General features: G+C 36.8%; 2 protein-coding genes across 4 annotated transcripts in view; both read left to right on the top strand.

The window, feature by feature from the left end:
* terfa (telomeric repeat binding factor a) overlaps positions 1-19,136 on the top strand; it is a 285,122-nt gene that overhangs the window by 237,186 nt on the left and 28,800 nt on the right. Inside the window, exon 2 of one of the 3 annotated variants that reach the window (XM_049473501.1) lies at positions 18,588-19,029. In XM_049473501.1, the coding sequence (XP_049329458.1) occupies positions 18,800-19,029 (230 nt within the window). In that variant the 5' untranslated portion in view covers positions 18,588-18,799. Of the gene's footprint in view, positions 1-18,043; positions 19,030-19,136 lie in introns of those variants that run through there. The other 2 variants (XM_015605582.3, XM_015605580.3) reach the window with 2 other exon arrangements.
* On the top strand, positions 30-15,356 carry arfgap3 (ADP-ribosylation factor GTPase activating protein 3). The gene is made up of 16 exons (XM_007229837.4): positions 30-189; positions 1,646-1,764; positions 1,924-1,996; positions 3,430-3,561; positions 4,008-4,088; positions 5,106-5,178; positions 5,277-5,336; positions 6,535-6,581; positions 6,731-6,870; positions 9,011-9,142; positions 9,454-9,588; positions 10,357-10,497; positions 10,953-11,076; positions 11,371-11,458; positions 12,083-12,210; positions 12,861-15,356. Exons 1-16 carry the CDS (start codon positions 121-123, stop codon positions 12,873-12,875), a joined length of 1,557 nt encoding a protein of 518 aa, XP_007229899.3. The 5' UTR covers positions 30-120; the 3' UTR covers positions 12,876-15,356.

Here is a 19,136-nt window from a genome sequence, read left to right as displayed (position 1 = left end):
GCAGTGAGACTGACTGACTGACTGAGTGCCAGTTGTTTGAGTGTTGACGCTGAATGCGGAAGGCGAGGCGGATCAGGACAGCGGTGTTTGTGGCTGTGTTCACTTCAACAGGTGGAAAAGATGACAGAACCGAGCAAGCAGGACATTTCCGCCATTTTCAAGCGTTTACGCTCCATTCCTACTAATAAGGTGAGCGGTGATGGAGGATCAGGGCGGTTGGAGGGAGTTTTAATGGGGGAGATGTGACACGTCGCAGTTTCAGCGCTGCTGCTGGGTTTAACATATGGCAGCTAAATACTGTTCCTTCTGTTTCTCATTCAGAGCGTTTTATTCTCAGTGAGCTCTTATTCAGACTGTATCAACAGGATACAGCAGCTTTTATTAGCCTCGGTGTCATTTTAATTACACAGTTTCCTCCAAAACAAAAGTTCATCAGGCTGAACTTGACTGCTTACTCGAACTCTCCAGTCCACCTAAAATGCACAACAGGGACCATTAATTAACTGACACAAAGTACAGGCGCCAGGATGTAACTACTGCACTATTTAAGGTGGAACGGATAATTACATCTATTTACATTTGAGTAAACGTTTACCAGTTCTTTTCTTCCATGTAATAATGGCTCTAATGCTCATTTTTATTTCACCCATTTTATAAGCTTTTTAAGTAACTACTGGGTTTAACAACATTCAATTTTTTTCTAGCTCGATATTTTATCGTATCTGTGGTAAGGTGTGCTATTGTGGTACACAGTAAGCCCTTTTGTACATATTGTGGATATTGCACGTTTTTAATTTGAGGAATCACAGTTAATGTAGGTTATAAAACTGTTTGCAAATGGAGGATACTCTGTAGCTGTAAATAGATAAAATATTTGTACATTTAAAATGTAAATGTAATTAATTCATATTTAAACTAAATAGATCATTTAAAAATATATATATACATATACCACAGTAAGTTCCGACTGTGTATTGTGATTGTCTGAGAGGCATTGATGAATGCCGTTATCAGCCGGTAATGCGCTGTAACCGAAGCTCACCATGTATTACTCTGCCACATACAGGTAATCAGCAAGGTTGCAGCGCTTACAAGCCAAACAGCACAGCTACAACAAAGCAGTAATAAAACTATTTTAAGTCATGAAGTGTTTATAACCAAACAGATCATATTTTCTTGTCCTGTTTATCTTAAAATCTTTCAATAAACAATGATAATGTAGCTGTGGTATACTCGCAATAATAATCTTGAGGCCTGCAGCCTCATTTCTACAACTGCAAATAATTATTTTTTTTTCTCTACCTTTGAAAACATAGCTTAAAAACACTAACCAACTGCATATTTCATTTGTAAAGGATCACAAGCAATGTATTAGACTGGTAGCAAAAAGCAGGAGGACACTCTGAAGCTTTTTAGTTGGATAAATTAAAACATGTTTTTTAAAAAAAATCATAACATTTTGTCTGCAAACTAATCTAAGTAAAATTAAATCTTTGTTTTTTGCATGTGTAATTCATTATTTCATTGTCTTATGTTAATTAATTCAGTTCGAAAAGTATCTTAATAGTATAATGAAAAGTGTTTTAAGCAGTGGAATTAAATGATGGTTATAAGTATGTGCTAATAAATTGTGTATTTTATTCAGGCCTGTTTTGACTGCTCTGCCAAGAACCCCAGCTGGGCCAGCATCACATATGGAGTGTTTCTGTGTATCGACTGCTCAGGGACGCATCGTTCTCTGGGAGTGCACCTATCTTTTATCAGGTACAATAAACTAACTTTATCTCTAATAGCAGAAGCCACTGGCTCTAACATGGTGAGATTTGTCTGCCCAGTTATCATAACTGTCTGAGAATGTACAACAGTATTACAGTGACACTGTGTGAATCATTGACAGCGATTGATAATTGTGTTGTTGAGCAGGTCTACTGAACTGGACTTCAACTGGTCCTGGTATCAGCTGCGCTGCATGCAGGTTGGGGGAAATGCCAGTGCTGTGAGTGTTATTCCTCCATAGCATTCCATATCATTACTGATGAACCTGTGACTGATTTTACAAAAGATGATATTGGCATCTCTTTGGACAAGTGTGATTACTCAGTTAAAATAATCATTGATTAACTTCTATCTGTTTATATTCCCATAAATGTATTAAAATGACTCAATGATCAGAATCAATGATCAGAGTTGCCAATGAATGAAGAAAAATACTGGAAAATCTGTATAGGATTTAAGTTAATCTTTAATAAAAAAAACAAAGAAAATAATATTAATATAAAAATAAAAATGTAATATATTAATGCTGAGACCAAATATCAAGTCACAATTGGGTAAATAGACAGTTAAGCAGATAATAAATTAGTTATTTGTATCAGTACCTTCCCTTTTTGTTAATAGATTCCTACACCTTAAAATAGGTATTTTTATCAAAATTGTGTAATAGTTTGTAAGCAAATTGGGTAATATTTTAAAAATAATTATTAATTACTCTAAATAGGGCTGGGAGGTTAATTATATTAAGTTGATTAATCAAATTACTGTTTTAATGTGATTTTTGAAATGGGTTAATCGAGATTGTACATCTGAAAAGCATCTTAGATTGTACATAAAGAAGCTTTCAGAGAGAAAGTCTCAGTTAATAGACATTGGCTGTAAATTACTCTTTTATGTGGCAGTTATTTTCATAGTTTACACTTTTTTGTAACTGAAATATAAGGAGGTAATGTTTGCACCGTGTTTAAAATGAAAGCTACTGTAAGGTAAATTGATCTACTTACTATTTATAAAAAAAATATATAATGTAAAACAAACAATAGCTTGTGCATCAATTTAAATAGTACTGTTTTTGACAAAAAACTATAAAATAACTGAACATTACTGTTATGTGAGAACTAAAAATTGTAATTGAGGATCGCTTATATATTTAAAGAATACCAATTTTCTTTTCTTTTTTTACAATATTGCCCAACTGTAAAACTTAATGAATGTATTAAAATATCTTATACATAAACGAATATATAAAAGTTGAGATCAGCTATCATGGCAGCTTTAAATAAACACATTATGAAATTGATACCTAAATAGACAATTAAAGAATAGTAATTATGTCTTATTTTGTTTTTTTTATTTAGAGAATTCCTGAATATTAAGTCTAAAAGTAGATGTTTGGCTCATTTATTATAATATTCCAATTCATAATGTATTTAAAGTGTTTTCATTGTATGTAACATCTATAATGCAAAAACTGACTGTGTATGGCAGAGTGATATGTTTAAATAGAGAGAGAATACAGTTACTCGGTTACTGTTTACTGATGTAATTGACAATGACCGCCCTTATTATATTATCAAATGTTGTGAATAGTTGAAATGTCTAGCTTTGTAACCAGGGCTTCATAAGGTACTGATGATCTGTCTCGTCTCATTGCAGACTGCCTTTTTTAACCAACATGGTGGAACTGCAGGTGCAGCTAATGCAAAGTATAACAGCCGAGCAGCCCAGCTTTACAGAGAGAAGATAAAGACTCTGGCAACCCAAGCCACCCGCCAGCATGGCACAGAGGTTACACACACACAGACTTTTATACTCACACATGCATTTTACATGATGTAATCTTTATTAAACCTAGCTCTGTCTATGTGTACAAAGTCTAGTTTGCATTGATGCTTGCTCTGCAGAGGTTTTTGGCACCCAAGCACAATATGGGTCAGTATCTCAGAACTGGATTAAGCCTTATCTTAGACTATATTTAATTGGAAAACTTTATCCCTTTCTGAGAAACCGAACCAAAATATTTTTTTGCTTTTGATATTAGTATTTTATAGAAGAAATAAACCAGAAAAAATGTTTAATGTTGATGTGAATGAACCTACATGTTGGCAATGAAGTATTCAAATTATCAATTATGATTGTCTGTCTGTCTGTCTCTCCATGTGTCTTTCTGTCTTCCTGTCTTTCTCTGTCTGTCTGTCTTCTGTCTGTCTGTCTATCTACTGCTCTCTCATCAGCTGTGGCTGGACAGTCAGGCTCCTCTGTCCCCCACATCTCCTGGAGACAAGCATGAAGACTTTTTTGCCCAGCACACACAGGTGTGTGTGCGTCTTTTCAGTGAACAGTACTGTTCTTTTTTTTTGTGCTATGTGTATTTTTGTGTGCATACACAAAAAGGGATACTATTTTTTTAACCAGCCTTCTTTTCAAATTAATACATACTGTATACACAAATAAAAACGTGGACATGCTTTCTGATCAGTGTATACATATGGCTATAGCAGCCACACCAATTACTTCATCCAGGCATGCACAAAAAACTAAGCATACAGTGTTGCAGAATCTGTCGTCAATCATAGAGTTATTAGTTTCATGCAAAGTATTGAAAACAGACACAGAATTTTTTTAGACCTTTCTGTACACCGCTAAACCAAAAATTTCGATTGGTGCCTTTTTTTTAATCGAATTTCTATACCCAGCCCTAGTAACCAATATTAGTGTTGTGTCAATATCACTGCTTCTCTAAGCTTGGCACACTGCTAACTTTTGGCAGAAAAAAACTCTTGCAAGACCTGTGTAACTATGCATAACCAATATTTGTTTCATTTTAGTGTAGAATCATGCAACATTACTTACATTTGATTACAACCTCAGCCCATGTTTCACTTTAGATGACAGTTCTGTAATTTTCTCTCAGCTTGTCCAGAAATGCATGTGAAAATCATGTGAAAAGATTCCACTTCCTGACTGTAGGGGGAGCCAATAAGAAAGAAATGCAAATTGTCTCATAATGTTACATTAAATGTTTTGGATCACATTTTCATTGGCCAAAGTCATTTGGGTTTAAAAATGATTTGCTGAGTTTAACATGACTAGGGGACATGACTAGACTGCCTTCACAGAGGAATGAATGGGAACGACTTCTACTATCCTATTATTCTGTTCTATTATTCAACATCAGTGCTGACCCCATTAATGCTTTTGTGGCAGAAGGGAAGGGAATCCCTGTAGAATTGTTCTGTTTCAGAAGAGAGTGGCAGCTGTGTGTTGTACACCATGTGTTTATTGTGTTTATCACTTTACTGTATGTCTTTATACTTGTGTTTCTGATCTAGGATGATGGAGGCTTTCTCCAGCAAAAACTGAATCCACCACAGGAGACAGTGAGGCAAGACAACAACAATAATGGTATGGTGAAGCAGAAAGCTTTCCAATATAATTAATTAGTACATGTTTGTGCATCAAGCTGTGTGTACATGTATTTGACTCATAATTATCATTTACAGATAACAATGAGGAGGGCCCTTCTGTTGAACTCCTCAGTGTTTCTCCGAAAGCTGCTTTAGGTAACATTTTTTGTACTTTTTATTTAATGTTTTTAAATAAAGATTTTTTTTTTGTAGTATATCCCAAACCATTTGTAGTTACTTGTTGTTTCGTGAGGACACAAAATATCCACTTATTCACCCTACCAATTGTAACACTGCCTTCTAATTTGAACAGAGCTCATTTACATACACAGACATGCCGGGTGCCAGGTGCCATGGGACAATATCATGCCCATGACCTTTGTCGTGTCTAATAAAAACTAAGGTGTGCTGCACTGACCTGAGGGATATGTATGTGGGACCTTCTGCATTGAATATGGATGTGATTTGGAGCCACTTGTCTGTTCACATGGACAGTTGTAGCCAGATACCCACTATCACGGTCATTGTCACTCATGGGACTGGTCACTGTTCTTCTATGATGTAATCCAAATACACATGTGACACTATGGATCAAGAAATGTTACATGCCCACACAACTAGCAGTATGTAAGTTTAACATGATAAAGTGTTGCTTTAGGGGACGGCTTAGGTAAGCCATCAACTCGTGAATGAGGTTGAACACTGTCCGGTGTGCTGTTAACAATGCAATGTGAAATTCATCGAGCTTCATTGAAGTCTCATAGTGGGTTCCAGATAAATTGTACATTTTCGAATATGGTGATAATAAATTACCCAGCTATGGTTAATGAACCTTACTAAGACAGCCAAATTTAATCAATAGTTTGCATGCTGTTTTAGTTCTATACCTGCCAACATGGGGTGTGGAAATGGGACTCAGGGAATGGTGGTGGGCAGATTCAGAGACCACAACCCTCACAGATTTCCATGACGTACTGCACAGTTCAAACTAAAATTTCTGCTGACACCAGCTGTCAGTGCTTTAACTCTGCATCATGTTTCTTTAATATCTAAAGATATATCTTTATTATGTTATGAGTTACTACAGAAAATATAATCCTTAATGGCCCTTTGAAAGTTCAAAGCCTTTTACAGAAACAGCATGTTGGACAGTATTCATGTTTGCAATATAAAAAAAGATATACAAAAAGAAAATAATACAAATTCACTTAACCTAATTATTGATAAAAACGGCAATACTGTTTATTAATAGTAATTTATATTTATATTTTATATTATGAGGTTTGCCAAGAATCAATCAAATTTCTAAACCAGGACTATTTATCATTTTATATTTATGGTTTTATGTCTCCAGCTGAACCTTCTCTAATCAAAAAGAAGCCACCGGCAGCTAAGAAAACGGTGGGTACAGTTATTATTGGAAACCAATTACCTGCTGAACAATATTTATTGTAGATCTTTTACCAGAGTTAATAATACTAGTTTACATTAATTTGCCCCGTGTGTAAAATGAGCTAAGTGTATCATGTTCCTTTGTTTCTGCTGAGTAGCTGGGCGCTAAGAAAGGAGGCCTGGGGGCTCAGAAGGTGAGCAGTCAGAGTTTCTCAGCTCTGGAGAAGAGAGCACAGGCTGTGGACAAACTGCGAGAAGAGGCAGCAGCAGAAAAGAGTGCAGAACCTGAACAACCAGTGTGAGTTTCACTGCATTCTTTCTTATTCGTTTGTATTAAACATACCATGTGCTTTAAAATGGGGATAGATAAGAATCGCCTTCTTCCCTACTGTTCTCTGCGTCTATTTGTCAAAATTTCATAATGTTAATATGGGAGATCAGCTGATGCAACTCTCAAAGCTTTATAAATACTTTATGCTTTATAATGCTTTATAAATACGTCTTAAACCTTGTCCCAACAATTATCACCCACAAACTCTATCTCTGTAGTTAAATAATAATGATAAAATAATTGGGAAGACTATAAGAAAACTATTTGAAGCCCCATCATTACAGACTAGTGATCGACTGATATTGTTTTTTTAATGGCCGATGCCGATATTTAGAAATCACAAGTGGCCGGTGGCCGATATATAAAGCCAATATTTCTTTTTTTGTCACATCTGATTTTTAGCTTGTATTTTCCCCATTTATTCACAATAATAATGATACACATTTAAGCCATCTGGGATTACACTATTAAAATAGTTTAGTACTCTAAACTCACTTGAATTCCAGTTGCTCAAACATTAAATGTTTAAGAGACTTTTACATGTGGAAAGTGTGCAGTGTAAAAAAAGAAGAGGCAATGGAATCACTTTTACAGTTTATTTAAAACACACACAGATTATGGGTAAAATACTGACACATAAAAATTACAACAATATTATCTTACCTCAGTCAGTCAGTGACATTTCAAAGTAATAAGAGAATCTGGCCTGTAGTCCGGTCTATTCCCTGAGCGGGCTGCCACAGCATCCTCTGAAAAGTAGGCTAGTCTGTTAGCATTAGCTAGCCGATGACCTAGCCCATTAGCCTTAGCTTGCCAGTTACCATTACCTAGTCGGGTAGTGTTAGCTAGCCAGTTAGCTTTAGCTAGCCTGTTAGCATTAGCTAACTAGACAGTAAAACTTTTTCTAACACAGAAGCTCCACTGCTCATTACTAAAGGCAGTCAGATAGATTCACTTACCTGTCCAGTTTGGATTTAGTTGAAGGTGAAGTGAAGCCGTTTTCTGCAGTTGTGTCTGAAGCTCTGCAGGTTGAGGGGAACTGAGCTCCTCAGCTCCTTTGCTGTGTGTCAGTAGGATGGCGGGATGGACACTAGGGGGAGCTCTAACGACTCCACTGCACTACAGCACACAGTGCTGCCCAGATAGCCTTGGGCATTCATTGAAAAATCGGTCTTGTGGGCGCAGATATCGGCCGATGCCGATTATCTAAAAAATATCAATAATCAGCCGGATGATATGTCGGTTGGTCATTATTACAGACCACCTTAAACTCACATAGGTCCTATCTAGACCCTTAATGTCGTGTACAGCACAGATAGGGCCGAACTTTAACCCCTGCTGCTCCCATCATATCCATTTTTGGAGCCAACATGAAACTCATGGACAAAACGTTCTGATTGCCAGTTGCCCATATAGGCCCTGCACATACATATTAATCTTTAGTTAACTTTCAATTAAAATCAGTGTAAAAAGATTTTATCCTAAGTATACAATGTCTGTGATTGCAAGCAAAGATTGTCTCCAAACGGATTTAATTCAAGTGTTAATATGTACAGACTAATCAACAATGTCATGAAATTCACTCTTTACACGCATGCTGTTCTGCTATATTGCTCAATTATATAACGACTTGTAGACTGACAGGATCGTTAAGCAGCAAGGCCTTCGCCATTTGACCAGACAGAGAATTCTACTCTGCATGCAATGGACTTGAACTTGAAATGTGCTTAAACTTAAACTCTCATTGGAAATGTAATTGATCACAAATATATAGGCTATAATTGGCTATTTTTCTCTTAGTTAACAGATTATTTAAAGAATTATTTATCTCGTCAGGAAAGAAAAAATCTCCCTTAATCGGACTAATCTATTCTGACTAAGGTGTATACATAGAAGTTTTCTATTCCGATCGAGCTATTAGTCAGATTATTAACAGATTATCTGGCTGCATGTTAATGTGGCCAGTGTAGTAAAAAGAGACAAAAAAACCCAACAAATTTACATATTTAAAAAATGTACAAATGCCAAAAATGGTGATTGAAGTTTTTATTCTGCATTTTAGTAGTGTAATGTCTCTTTTTGTCTCTCTTGTGTGTTTTTGTGGCAGCGTGTCCTCTTTGCGACTGGCCTATCAGGATCTGGAGCTGCAGAGGAAGAGAGATGAGGAAAAGCTGCGAGGGCTGGAGGGGAAGAAGAAGGAGCAGGCTGAGAGGCTGGGGATGGGCCTGGGCAGCAGGGCGTGAGTTTATTTGAGTTTATTGGTCACCATTTTTATGTGGTTAATATTTAGTAACGCCAAATCAAATATATTCAAAACATAATTCATCTTTAAATTAATTGTAATAAAGTAAACCACGTCTCATCCCAATTTCCCAGCCACACCCACTAAAACAGGGGCTCTGTTCTAAACTGCACATTAGCACTCTAGGCTAATATTACATGGAAGCTAAACAACCTCCATCTGTATTTATCAAGTCAAATCAAATTTATTTACATAGCACTTTTTATAACTGATGTTTATGCATTCTTTCTTTTTTATCTTTCTTTCAGTGGAGTCTCTCACTCTGTCCTATCAGACATGCAGACCATTCAACAGGAGACGCCCACTGTGTCTCACTCCTCCTCTCGCTCAAGGAAATACAACAATGACGAGGACGAGGAGGAAGCTGGCTTTTTCTCCATGAGGTAAGATCAGCTTTGGTGAGCAAAGCTAGAAATTGAGATGTGTGTGAAGGCAGTCCTAGCCAACATGCTCATGTGGGGCTCACATGTGGACACTTGGCTCTGAGTGGGTTTGTATATGTGTTGTGTTGTTACTGAGACTCAAATGGACCCAATCGTGATAGCCCACCTCAATCTTGCCCAAGTGTAAACCTTTCTGGTCCCATTACTGACTCTGATGAGGCCAGTTATTGATGTCCATATGTGGGGTAAACAGATCCTTTGGACAAACTTTATGATTGCTGGTTGGGCTACCCAAACAGGCCACAGATATTATTTTAGTAGAAACTAAACTCAACTCACTTTCAGTCTATTCTTTTCTTTTTATAATTTATTTCTTAATTTATCCTATTTTCTTCCTGATTTGAAAGACCAATTGCCCAATCCCTGCTCATATCAGCTCCCCCTATAACTAGTAATGCCCCCAGCACTAGGAAAGTAAAGGCTAGCACACGCCACAGATGCCTGTGCTGACCAATAAAACATTGGAAGCATGGCCAATTGTGCCAATTGTTTCTAGGAATCTCGCTGTGGATGGCAAGCAGTATGATCTGGGTATCACACAAGCAATCCTCAGATTATAATGTTGGCGCTTTAGGACAACTGTCAAAATTATGTTTGTTAAAAAAACTGTTGTCAAAGCCTGCAGAAATTAATATGTTTATTAATAAGTTTTTTTTTTCAGTTGCAGCAGAAAGATACTGAAGCCCTGTGTGTTTTTCTGCCCTCTAGGAGCTCCTCCAGGTTTATGGACGATGCACCTCAGTCTTCAGATCAGTTCTTCTCCCAGTGGGGAGACATCAAGAAGAAGGAACCAAAGAAACCAGAGCCCGATTTCTACCTGAGCTCCAAGAAGTCTTCATATGAAGAGAGGTTATCTTATTCTGTGATGCATCAAATTAAAGCCCAGTGTTTTGGATTATATTGTTTAGATTCATGCTGTTGGCAGAATGGTGGTGCAGGAGGAGCTCCCTCCATCCAAAAACAAACATGATAGCTCTGTGGCCCCTAGACTTGCCATAGACTAATTGGATAAAAGATGACAGAATAAAATTGTATTGCTATTTTATTTTGTAATACTCTCTCTAAAAGCATAGTATTGTAGCTTTACAGTATGGTCATTATTCATCATACACACCCCACTAAACATGATTGACTGTGAAGGCAATCAGATTCTGATTGCCTTCCCTGGACTATAGAGACAGTTACTGCAACAAAAGCAAGTTTTACTCTTTTAATACACTTGATTTTGGTAGAAACAATGAATGTATTTTGTACAATATCTAAAAAAATCACTTGGATCTTTTCCTTTCTTTTTAACATTTCAGGAGCACATCAAGGAGGAAGTCAGACCACAGTCCTGTAGCAGTCTCAGATGATGCCCAGAAGAAGTTTGGTGATGCCAAAGCCATCTCCTCTGACATGTTCTTTGGTAAACAGGACAGCTCTGAGGTAACAGTATATATAATGTTGGCTCTATAAAGACTATACTGCCTAATAGTGCCTTGAAGAACACCAAACATTTTTTTTATGGATACTGTTTTATTTTATGAAAACTTTTAAATATTTTGTGCCATACCTCAGTTTCTGCCTCTCTGTTTACCATTCTGAATGACATGAGTTTGTGTGGTATCCAAACACCATGTTTTGTTTAAATATGAAGTAATGGAGTGTTAAGTCATTTTAAAGTTGCTGTAATGACTTATTTTTAGTAATGGAAATTATCCTTTTCCTGTTTTGGGGCAGTATGAAGCTAGAACCCGACTGGAACGTTTTTCTGGCAGTTCAGCAATCAGCTCAGCAGATCTGTTTGATGAGCAGAAGAAGCAGACAGGTAAGCCCCATACACATATATATACAGATATTGCTAACAAAGTTTTTTTTCTGCATTTTTGCCTCCCATCCACTAAAAACATGTAAATGAGGGAAAACACCAAAAAATGTGAAAAAAAACCCAAACCTAAACATTGATAATAATAATGATGTAAATAACAGTCCATGGAAATAGCATCCCTCTGCACACACAGTGACTGTAGAGTCCCTCTGACATAGATTAACTATAACTTTAACTTAATGCTTGGAGACTTCATTAACAATTTTCCATGTAACAGTGCACAAGATATAATCTTAGATATCTAAGGTTTTCTAAGCTCTAATCTCACACTAGGAGGTTAGTGAGGGACCTGAGCAAGGTAATACTTACAGTGTAGGAGTGATATAAACTGTATCACCAACCCTAGCTCAGAACCTGCTCAAAATACATTTTTGCAGCAATGCAACACATGCATGTTTTAGCTAAATCTCAAATAATATTGTATTCCATTTATAATGAACTACATAACTAGATTTCTGCTTTATTTTATTTAGGGTAGGATTGTTAACTTGCCAAACCATGGGCTTAACGTCCAGCTCTGGAATGTTAAGACTAAACACGACTACTTTTTCTATCTCCTCACAGCTGGCAGTTCCTACAGTATAAGCAATGTGCTGCCCAATGCTCCAGACATGTCTCAGCTGAAGATGGGTGTGCGCTCTGTGGCTGGCAAGCTGTCAGTCATGGCTAGTGGTGTGGTTTCCTCTATACAGGTCAGTTTCCTTTTATGTCTGTGAAAATCTACGCATCTGTTTGCTAAATGCTCTATATCCAAAAGTATTCAGATACTCCTTATAATAATAAATGAATTTAGCTTTTTAAGGTGCACACATGGCAGAGTCATTTCATTGCAAATAGACAGATTGTATAATCTCAATTGATTAACACTGTATTTTTTTCCTGGACCGGCCTTATGCCAAGTTGTAGACTGTATTTTCTTGTCATTGTAAAATCTCCAAATCTGTGCAGTCCAAGACAAGGCTTATTGACTTTCAGGAAAATTGCCCCTTAAAGATGATTGTAATGATCTCTTATATTAACACTGAACCTTTAACAGTAAGAGCTACTTAGTTGGAATGACCTACTTGGAATTCGGAAGTTCTGACATCCTTTATTATTAATCATTTTTACTAAGTGGAAAATGAAACAAAGCATGAGTTTAGATGCCAATATAATCTTTCTAAGAAACACTGGAGTGTCACCAGGCTTATTTCCAGTGTCTTTTGCCGCTGACTGAGATTAGACTGGTGTCAGTCCAGTTTTTAATAGAAACATAAGCGAAGCCTCTTGTGTAAAAAGAATTAGCAAGTTAAACATTTGTGTGATTTGCTTGATCAATAAATATGTCCGTTCTCTTTTGCAGGATCGCTACACATGAGCATTTATTCAGAGTTTCCAGAGGGGGCAACCTCCCTGCATAATGAAGAGATACTGTATGTTCAAACATGTAGGTCACAACTGCATTACAATCAAATATGATGCATATATGTAGCTTTATGCATTGGTTATGCTGAAGGCCATTCATTGGCTAGGTTCCAGCTCTGTTCAGGAGCTATCTGAAGGACAGGCTTTGCTGTTGTTTAAACTTGAAAAGCTTTTTTTGCTATGCGTTTGCAGAAGAAATGATTGAGCTGGTATTGTGGGAACTTTTTGATTTTTTTTTTGTTGTTGTTTTTGTAAATAATTTATTGATTGTTTACATGTTTCTCAATTTGTTATATGTGCATTATAGCTTACAGTTCTAGAGTAATCTGGTGATAAAGGGATCTTTATGGAATTGAATAGCCTTAATTTCGTAAGTGCTCTTATCTATACAGTGGTCTGTAGATCACTGAAGACCAAATTTCAGTAAGAGACTGCCACTTATTTAGTGCTGTTCACTTCTGATTTGTAGAAATGCTGCATGGGACTTCAAAGCACAAAAAGTAGATCACATATGTGGTTCATATTATCCTACGGAATATTATGTCAAAGTTTATGTAAATATGTTAGCACTATGTTTGTTTGGAAATGTGTGGGTTACTTTTGTGCTATTTAAATTTAAATAAGTCACTTAAAAAAGCTGAAATGCATTGTGCTGAATATAGTACACAATCAGTTCAGTACCACTAGGTGGTGGTATCAACAGCAGTTTATTACACCAAAATTGATGTGACACGTTTTTATCAAAGACACAAAAACTTGTATCTTCAAAATGGCATATTTACCTAGAACGAAAAAATCTCCCTGAATTTCATTGGAAGTCTATGTTATAAAGGATTTCGACACAGTGTAATTCTGACACAGTGTACATAATAACTGTAATAGCGATTATATTTTAGATATATGAGTTTAAACAGCATCTTATTTTAGGCAGCACTCGGTTTAGAGCAGTTCATTACCATATTTTACGGAATAATAATACGGCACACCAAATTATAATGCTTATTATCAATGAACGTCCATTTTCTGGTCTATTTTCATACATCAGGGAAACTTCGATAAAGTAAATGCCTCCCAACAGCGCTACACTGAGAAACCCTGTATTCCAGTAAGTCAGGGCGATATCAGCTAGCAGTTCGCCAACGTAGCTTGTTTTAATTAGGTAAACACACAGGCTACAGGCTGATATACTTACCTCTGATCAGTTTATTTACATTAAGCTTAGATTTCCAATAATTTCAACAGTGTGTTGGTGATAATATAAAAAAGTAAAAAAAAAAAAACTATGTCCTATTTTAACCACATTTTTGGGTCATATTTTGGACATGAATGTTTTAAAAAGTCACTGTAGTGCAGAATTGCAATGCATTGTGTTGTGCTACATATGTTGGAGATTATATGGTGGAAATTGCACCTTCGGTGGAGTACACTAGGTGGGGCTGTTTACAGTTAGTTATACCAAAGTTGATGAAGCTTTTTGTCACTGTCATGTTAAAAACTTCTATCTCTCATATTGAAACTTTACAGGAGATGGAATGAACTTTAACTTTCAGTGAAAATCAATGAAAAACATTTTCAGTTTTCAAAGAATGACTGCCAGATGCAAAAATGGAAGTGGCAAAATGGAGATGCACGTTTTTTTGTGACAGTGATAATGTTAAAATCCAATTTTAAAAAGTCACTTTAACAAAGCTGCAGTGCAGAAATGCAAGGTGTGGATCATTTTAAGGAAGTAAAATTGCACTTTTCCATAGGTAGCACTAGGTGGTGGTGTTTATTCAGTTTATTACACCAAAGTTGATGATAAATTTGGGTATAATTTTGTACATTTTGCCGTTTGTTAGTTGAGGAAGTTGCTGGTCTATAAGAGATCTTAAGCTTTGGATGAAAAACACACACAGAGAAACCATAGCTAAACTTTGGTGTAAATATTTCCAGTCATACATTTTTCCTGCTTCATATCTCTGGTTTATATTGATAGATTTTGCCATTGATTTACAGGGGCAGCTTTTGCTTGGCTTTATTTTTTATGCACTACAGAATTATTGTTACAAATGGTAGATGCAAATTATACCTATATATAGATAAACAATGTATCACATTGTGTACACTTTATGCTGAAATGTTGACAGAGCTGAAATATAATGAAAGCAGTATGTAGAACCAAACCAGTCATTTCTTCTAAGAAGAAAAACTAAAAGACTAAAAAAATTTTAAAAGTTATAATTTAGCAGCCTTAATAGTTTCAACTCATATGTTTTGTGTTCAGTCTAGCAGCCCATTAGGTCTGTTAAAAAAAAACTGCATTTGCACTACATTGAAAAGATTTTTGCATTTAGAAAATCTAGTGATGATATACAATTATAAAAGTCATAATGTAAAGGGAACATACACATGTGCTAAGACTAAATAAAGAAACATTCATTGTTGAAAAGTCTTCATTTGTTGTTTATTGGGGGTTTGAGGGGAGGATGTGGATGGTGGGCAGGACATCAGTGTGGAACCGGTCTGGTTTAAAGCTTTTCTGAGTTTCTTATCTGAGGCTGTATGACGTAGCGGACTATACAAGGGGGTTACACATAATATATCTTTTGAGATTTCTTGCGTAGAAAGAGGCCAAACCCAGAATATTTTCCCAGTTTATTTATTTTTTTATGTTCTTTTTTATTTTCTGTCATGGCAAGCTGCACAACAGGTTGGACAGATTGTGAAAATGGAAAATTTTAATTTTAATGAACACGAGATTAAAATGGAGTTGCAAACATGTTGAATTGTTTAGCTGAACTTGTCCTGTTTTAAAGATACTTTTGGTTTTGTAAAATTATTCCTATTACCATGACAGGGAGGATAGCATAGCTTCATCTCAGGAGAAAATATTATAAATATTAGGTGACAATAACCTTATTATGTGCTGAACATGCAGCATTAAAGGTTGTGATGTCCCTGTTATCCAAGATTACTTTCTTAAGGGATTTCTTGGACATATATGAATAGCTTTTTTATAAATAGCATTTTTAAAAATTAAAATGGCTAAATGAATATCTGAAATAAAAACTTCTTCAAACGTTTAAGAAAATAAACAAAAGAATCATGTTATTTAACCTCTTTAAAGATGTATTCAACTTAGCCATGCAGGCAGCACTGCAGGCATGATAAAAAGCCACCCTCCCCACAAAAAAACAGTTTAAAAAAAAGAAATTATTAAAAAATATATTTAAATTTTTTTTTTTTTATATTCTCTGTATTCAGAATAAATATTAAGACACTAGTAACCAGTCAGTAAGACTGTAGTTAACAGTACTTAATACAGAATGTCTGAACTATTTACAGCTAATTAAATCATTATTAATCAATATAACATGTTTAACTAATGTCTCAATTCATACTTACAGCATTCTTAAGTATTTAAAAATTAATAATGCCTCAACTAGTGTCAATTATTTATTAGCTGAGGCATTACCAGAGAATTTCTAATAAAGAGGAGAGTACCCACTATTAAATATTTTTCGGGTGTGTTTGACCACCAGAGGGCGCTCCAGAGTGAGCCAGAATTAATGTGTTTATATGGGCCAATTGAGTAAATTCAGTGTTCAGTTAATAAATGTTTCATTATTTTCTATACAAAAAAATGTATTAATTTTCTCAACACTAAACCCTATCACATGATTCAACACCGCAGATACAATCTTTACAGTTTTTAAACTGCAGTTATAAGCTTTGTAAACCTTTTTATAGCCTTTTAAAGCAGCACTAGGTAGGATTTTCTTGATTTTTGATCTTTTAAAAGAAGTAAAATCACAGCTTGAAACTCACTGCAGTGCTGCATTGAGGTGTAATAGGAGGATTAGCAGTCCTTTCGTGTCTGTGCCGGAGCTCCTCTGAGCTCAAACCAGACTCTGTAAGTTTTCCAACGCTCGCGAGAACTGCGACCTGCTTTCCAACCTTTAGTTCTAACAGTTCTACAAGGACTACTGGTTCATTATTTACAAACTAACATACAGACACTCTGGCAGAAGCTGGAAAGAGACCGAATATGTCTGTGAAAGCCAGAAAACAAGAAAGAGAAACAAATTCGCTTGAAACATTTATTACACTCTACAACTGTAGGGGGAGCCCATGAGCACAAAATCTCAATCCTACCTAGCGGAGCTTTAAGTGCTCTGGCTGTAACTCCAGCATTACCTCGCCAACCAGTCAGCTCACAGTAGCAGTAATGATAAGAAAAAGTGATTTTATATATATATAAATACATAATTTTACTTTACAAAAATATAGGAAATTCAGGCCGAATGGATAATTACTGTTTTTAATTTAAGTTTTTAGACGTTTAGCTCCATTCACTCCCCATTCATTTTGTGCTCACTCGTGGACTCCCTCTAGCGGTTTGTTGTCATTTTCGGATGTAACGGTGGAGATAGAAAGTGGGTAGGCTCTTCATAAACTGGCTCTGGCTGTATTATCATGGAACATTTTATGTCAAGGTAGTCAGAGGCTGCCTCCAGAAACCCCAAAAGTTGTTACTTTTTCCAACCAATTTTCCTCTTCTCCTTCGGAGACTGCGGGACTTCGGGATGATTTTGTGGCATCTTGCCACCTGTCTAAGAAGCCACTTAAAATCCTCTTCCAAGAGGCTTATAGTGGAGAATACAGGACAGTATCCTACCCAAGAAATGTTTTAAACATTTTGAAGTGACATCACTGTGGCCACACCCACAAAGCACCTGAGCACACTTTTTTTTAAATCAAATATTTATTTATTAATTTATTTCTTTTTTTACTTTTGTATGTGTAGAAATAATATACCTTTATTAAAATATATATCATTAAATACATGTAAGAAATATAAAAAATAAGGCTTCCACTTTTATTTGATTGTAAAAATTTAGTATTTCCTTTGCAAAGAAACAGGAGTTTAAACATCCACACTTAACAAGATGACAATATTTGCTGCAGCTGTGATTGGCTGGGAAGTGTTAGGGGAGCTGAAAATGAGCGCTGTGATTGGCTTAATTTATCAGCGGTAAACATCCTATTAAAAGAGATCAGCTGTCCCAGTTCCCCAATTACTGCTCCTTCTCTCTATTCCTCCTTCTCCTCCATTCCTCCACCTTTTTCAAAGAAGAGGAGAGGAGAAGAAAATTAGGAATGTTGGAGGAAAAGGAAAAGAGGAGAAGGAAGAGTAGAAGACAAGTAGGAAAGGAGGCGAGGAGAAGAAGGAAAGGAGGAAAAGAAGAGGTGAAGAAGACAAGAAGGAGAGGAGTAGGTGTAGAAGAAGAGGAGGAATAAGGGAGGAGTGGAAGGAGAAGGAGACGAGAAGGAAAGGAGCAGAAGGAGAAGAGAAGAGGAGAAGGAAAGAAGGAGAGGGAAAAAGGCAGTAGAAGAGGAAAAAAGAGGAGTAGGAGAAAGAAGGGAGCATTAGGAGAGGAAGATAAGAGGAGTAGGAGAAGGAAAGGAGCAGTAAGAGAGGAAGAGAAGAGGAGTATCGTAAGTTTCTGGACGCAGTTAGAGTCGGGAACAGCGGTCCAGTGTTTACAGTCCTGAACCCGAGTGTTTCCCCTGGTGGCGGGTGGAGGAACTGCGGGCTGGGTGATATTCCTGTATTGGGGGGATGGAGTGGAGCAGAGGTGGGGGGCGCTAGTCTCTACGTGGCGTTTCTCCCAGATATGAGAAGTTTTCTGAGCTAGCGGTGGAAAAATACAGATGTAGAAGTTTTTAGATTCAGTAGAACTGTAATGAGAACTCACACACGACTGAATCTGAGTTATCTCCTACTGCGAGGCTCAGACTGCGCCTTTATAAACAACATAAACACAGATTTCCTCCGAGGAGCTGCAGAAACTACTGGAAGTTCTGACTCCTCAGGACTGCAGACACAGCACCATGCCGGGCACTGAGGTAAAACACAGAAAGGGGAAGTCTGCGCTCCCGCAGGACGGGAAAACTAACGGAACCTCCGAGCCGAGTCTGAGGAGTGAGGGTAAAACAGCCGCAGCGGGTCCGTCTGAGGAGAAACAGCAGCCCGCTGGAGACCCTGCTCGCCTGGGTTCATCTGTAGACCTGAAGACCGCGGTCAGCCTACTGTCGCTCACTGCCTGCTTACTGCTGGCGTGGTGAGTTCATTTACCTAATTTGTACTGAAACAGGCAGAACAATTCAGGTTAGCTGCTGAATTTAGAAAATAAAACCACAGCATGGTCAGCTCAGACCGGTCAAGTTA

This window comes from Astyanax mexicanus, chromosome 2 (genome assembly GCF_023375975.1).
Source record: "Astyanax mexicanus isolate ESR-SI-001 chromosome 2, AstMex3_surface, whole genome shotgun sequence".
Taxonomy (NCBI): domain Eukaryota; kingdom Metazoa; phylum Chordata; class Actinopteri; order Characiformes; family Acestrorhamphidae; genus Astyanax; species Astyanax mexicanus.
This window is presented reverse-complemented; position numbering and strand designations above follow the sequence as displayed.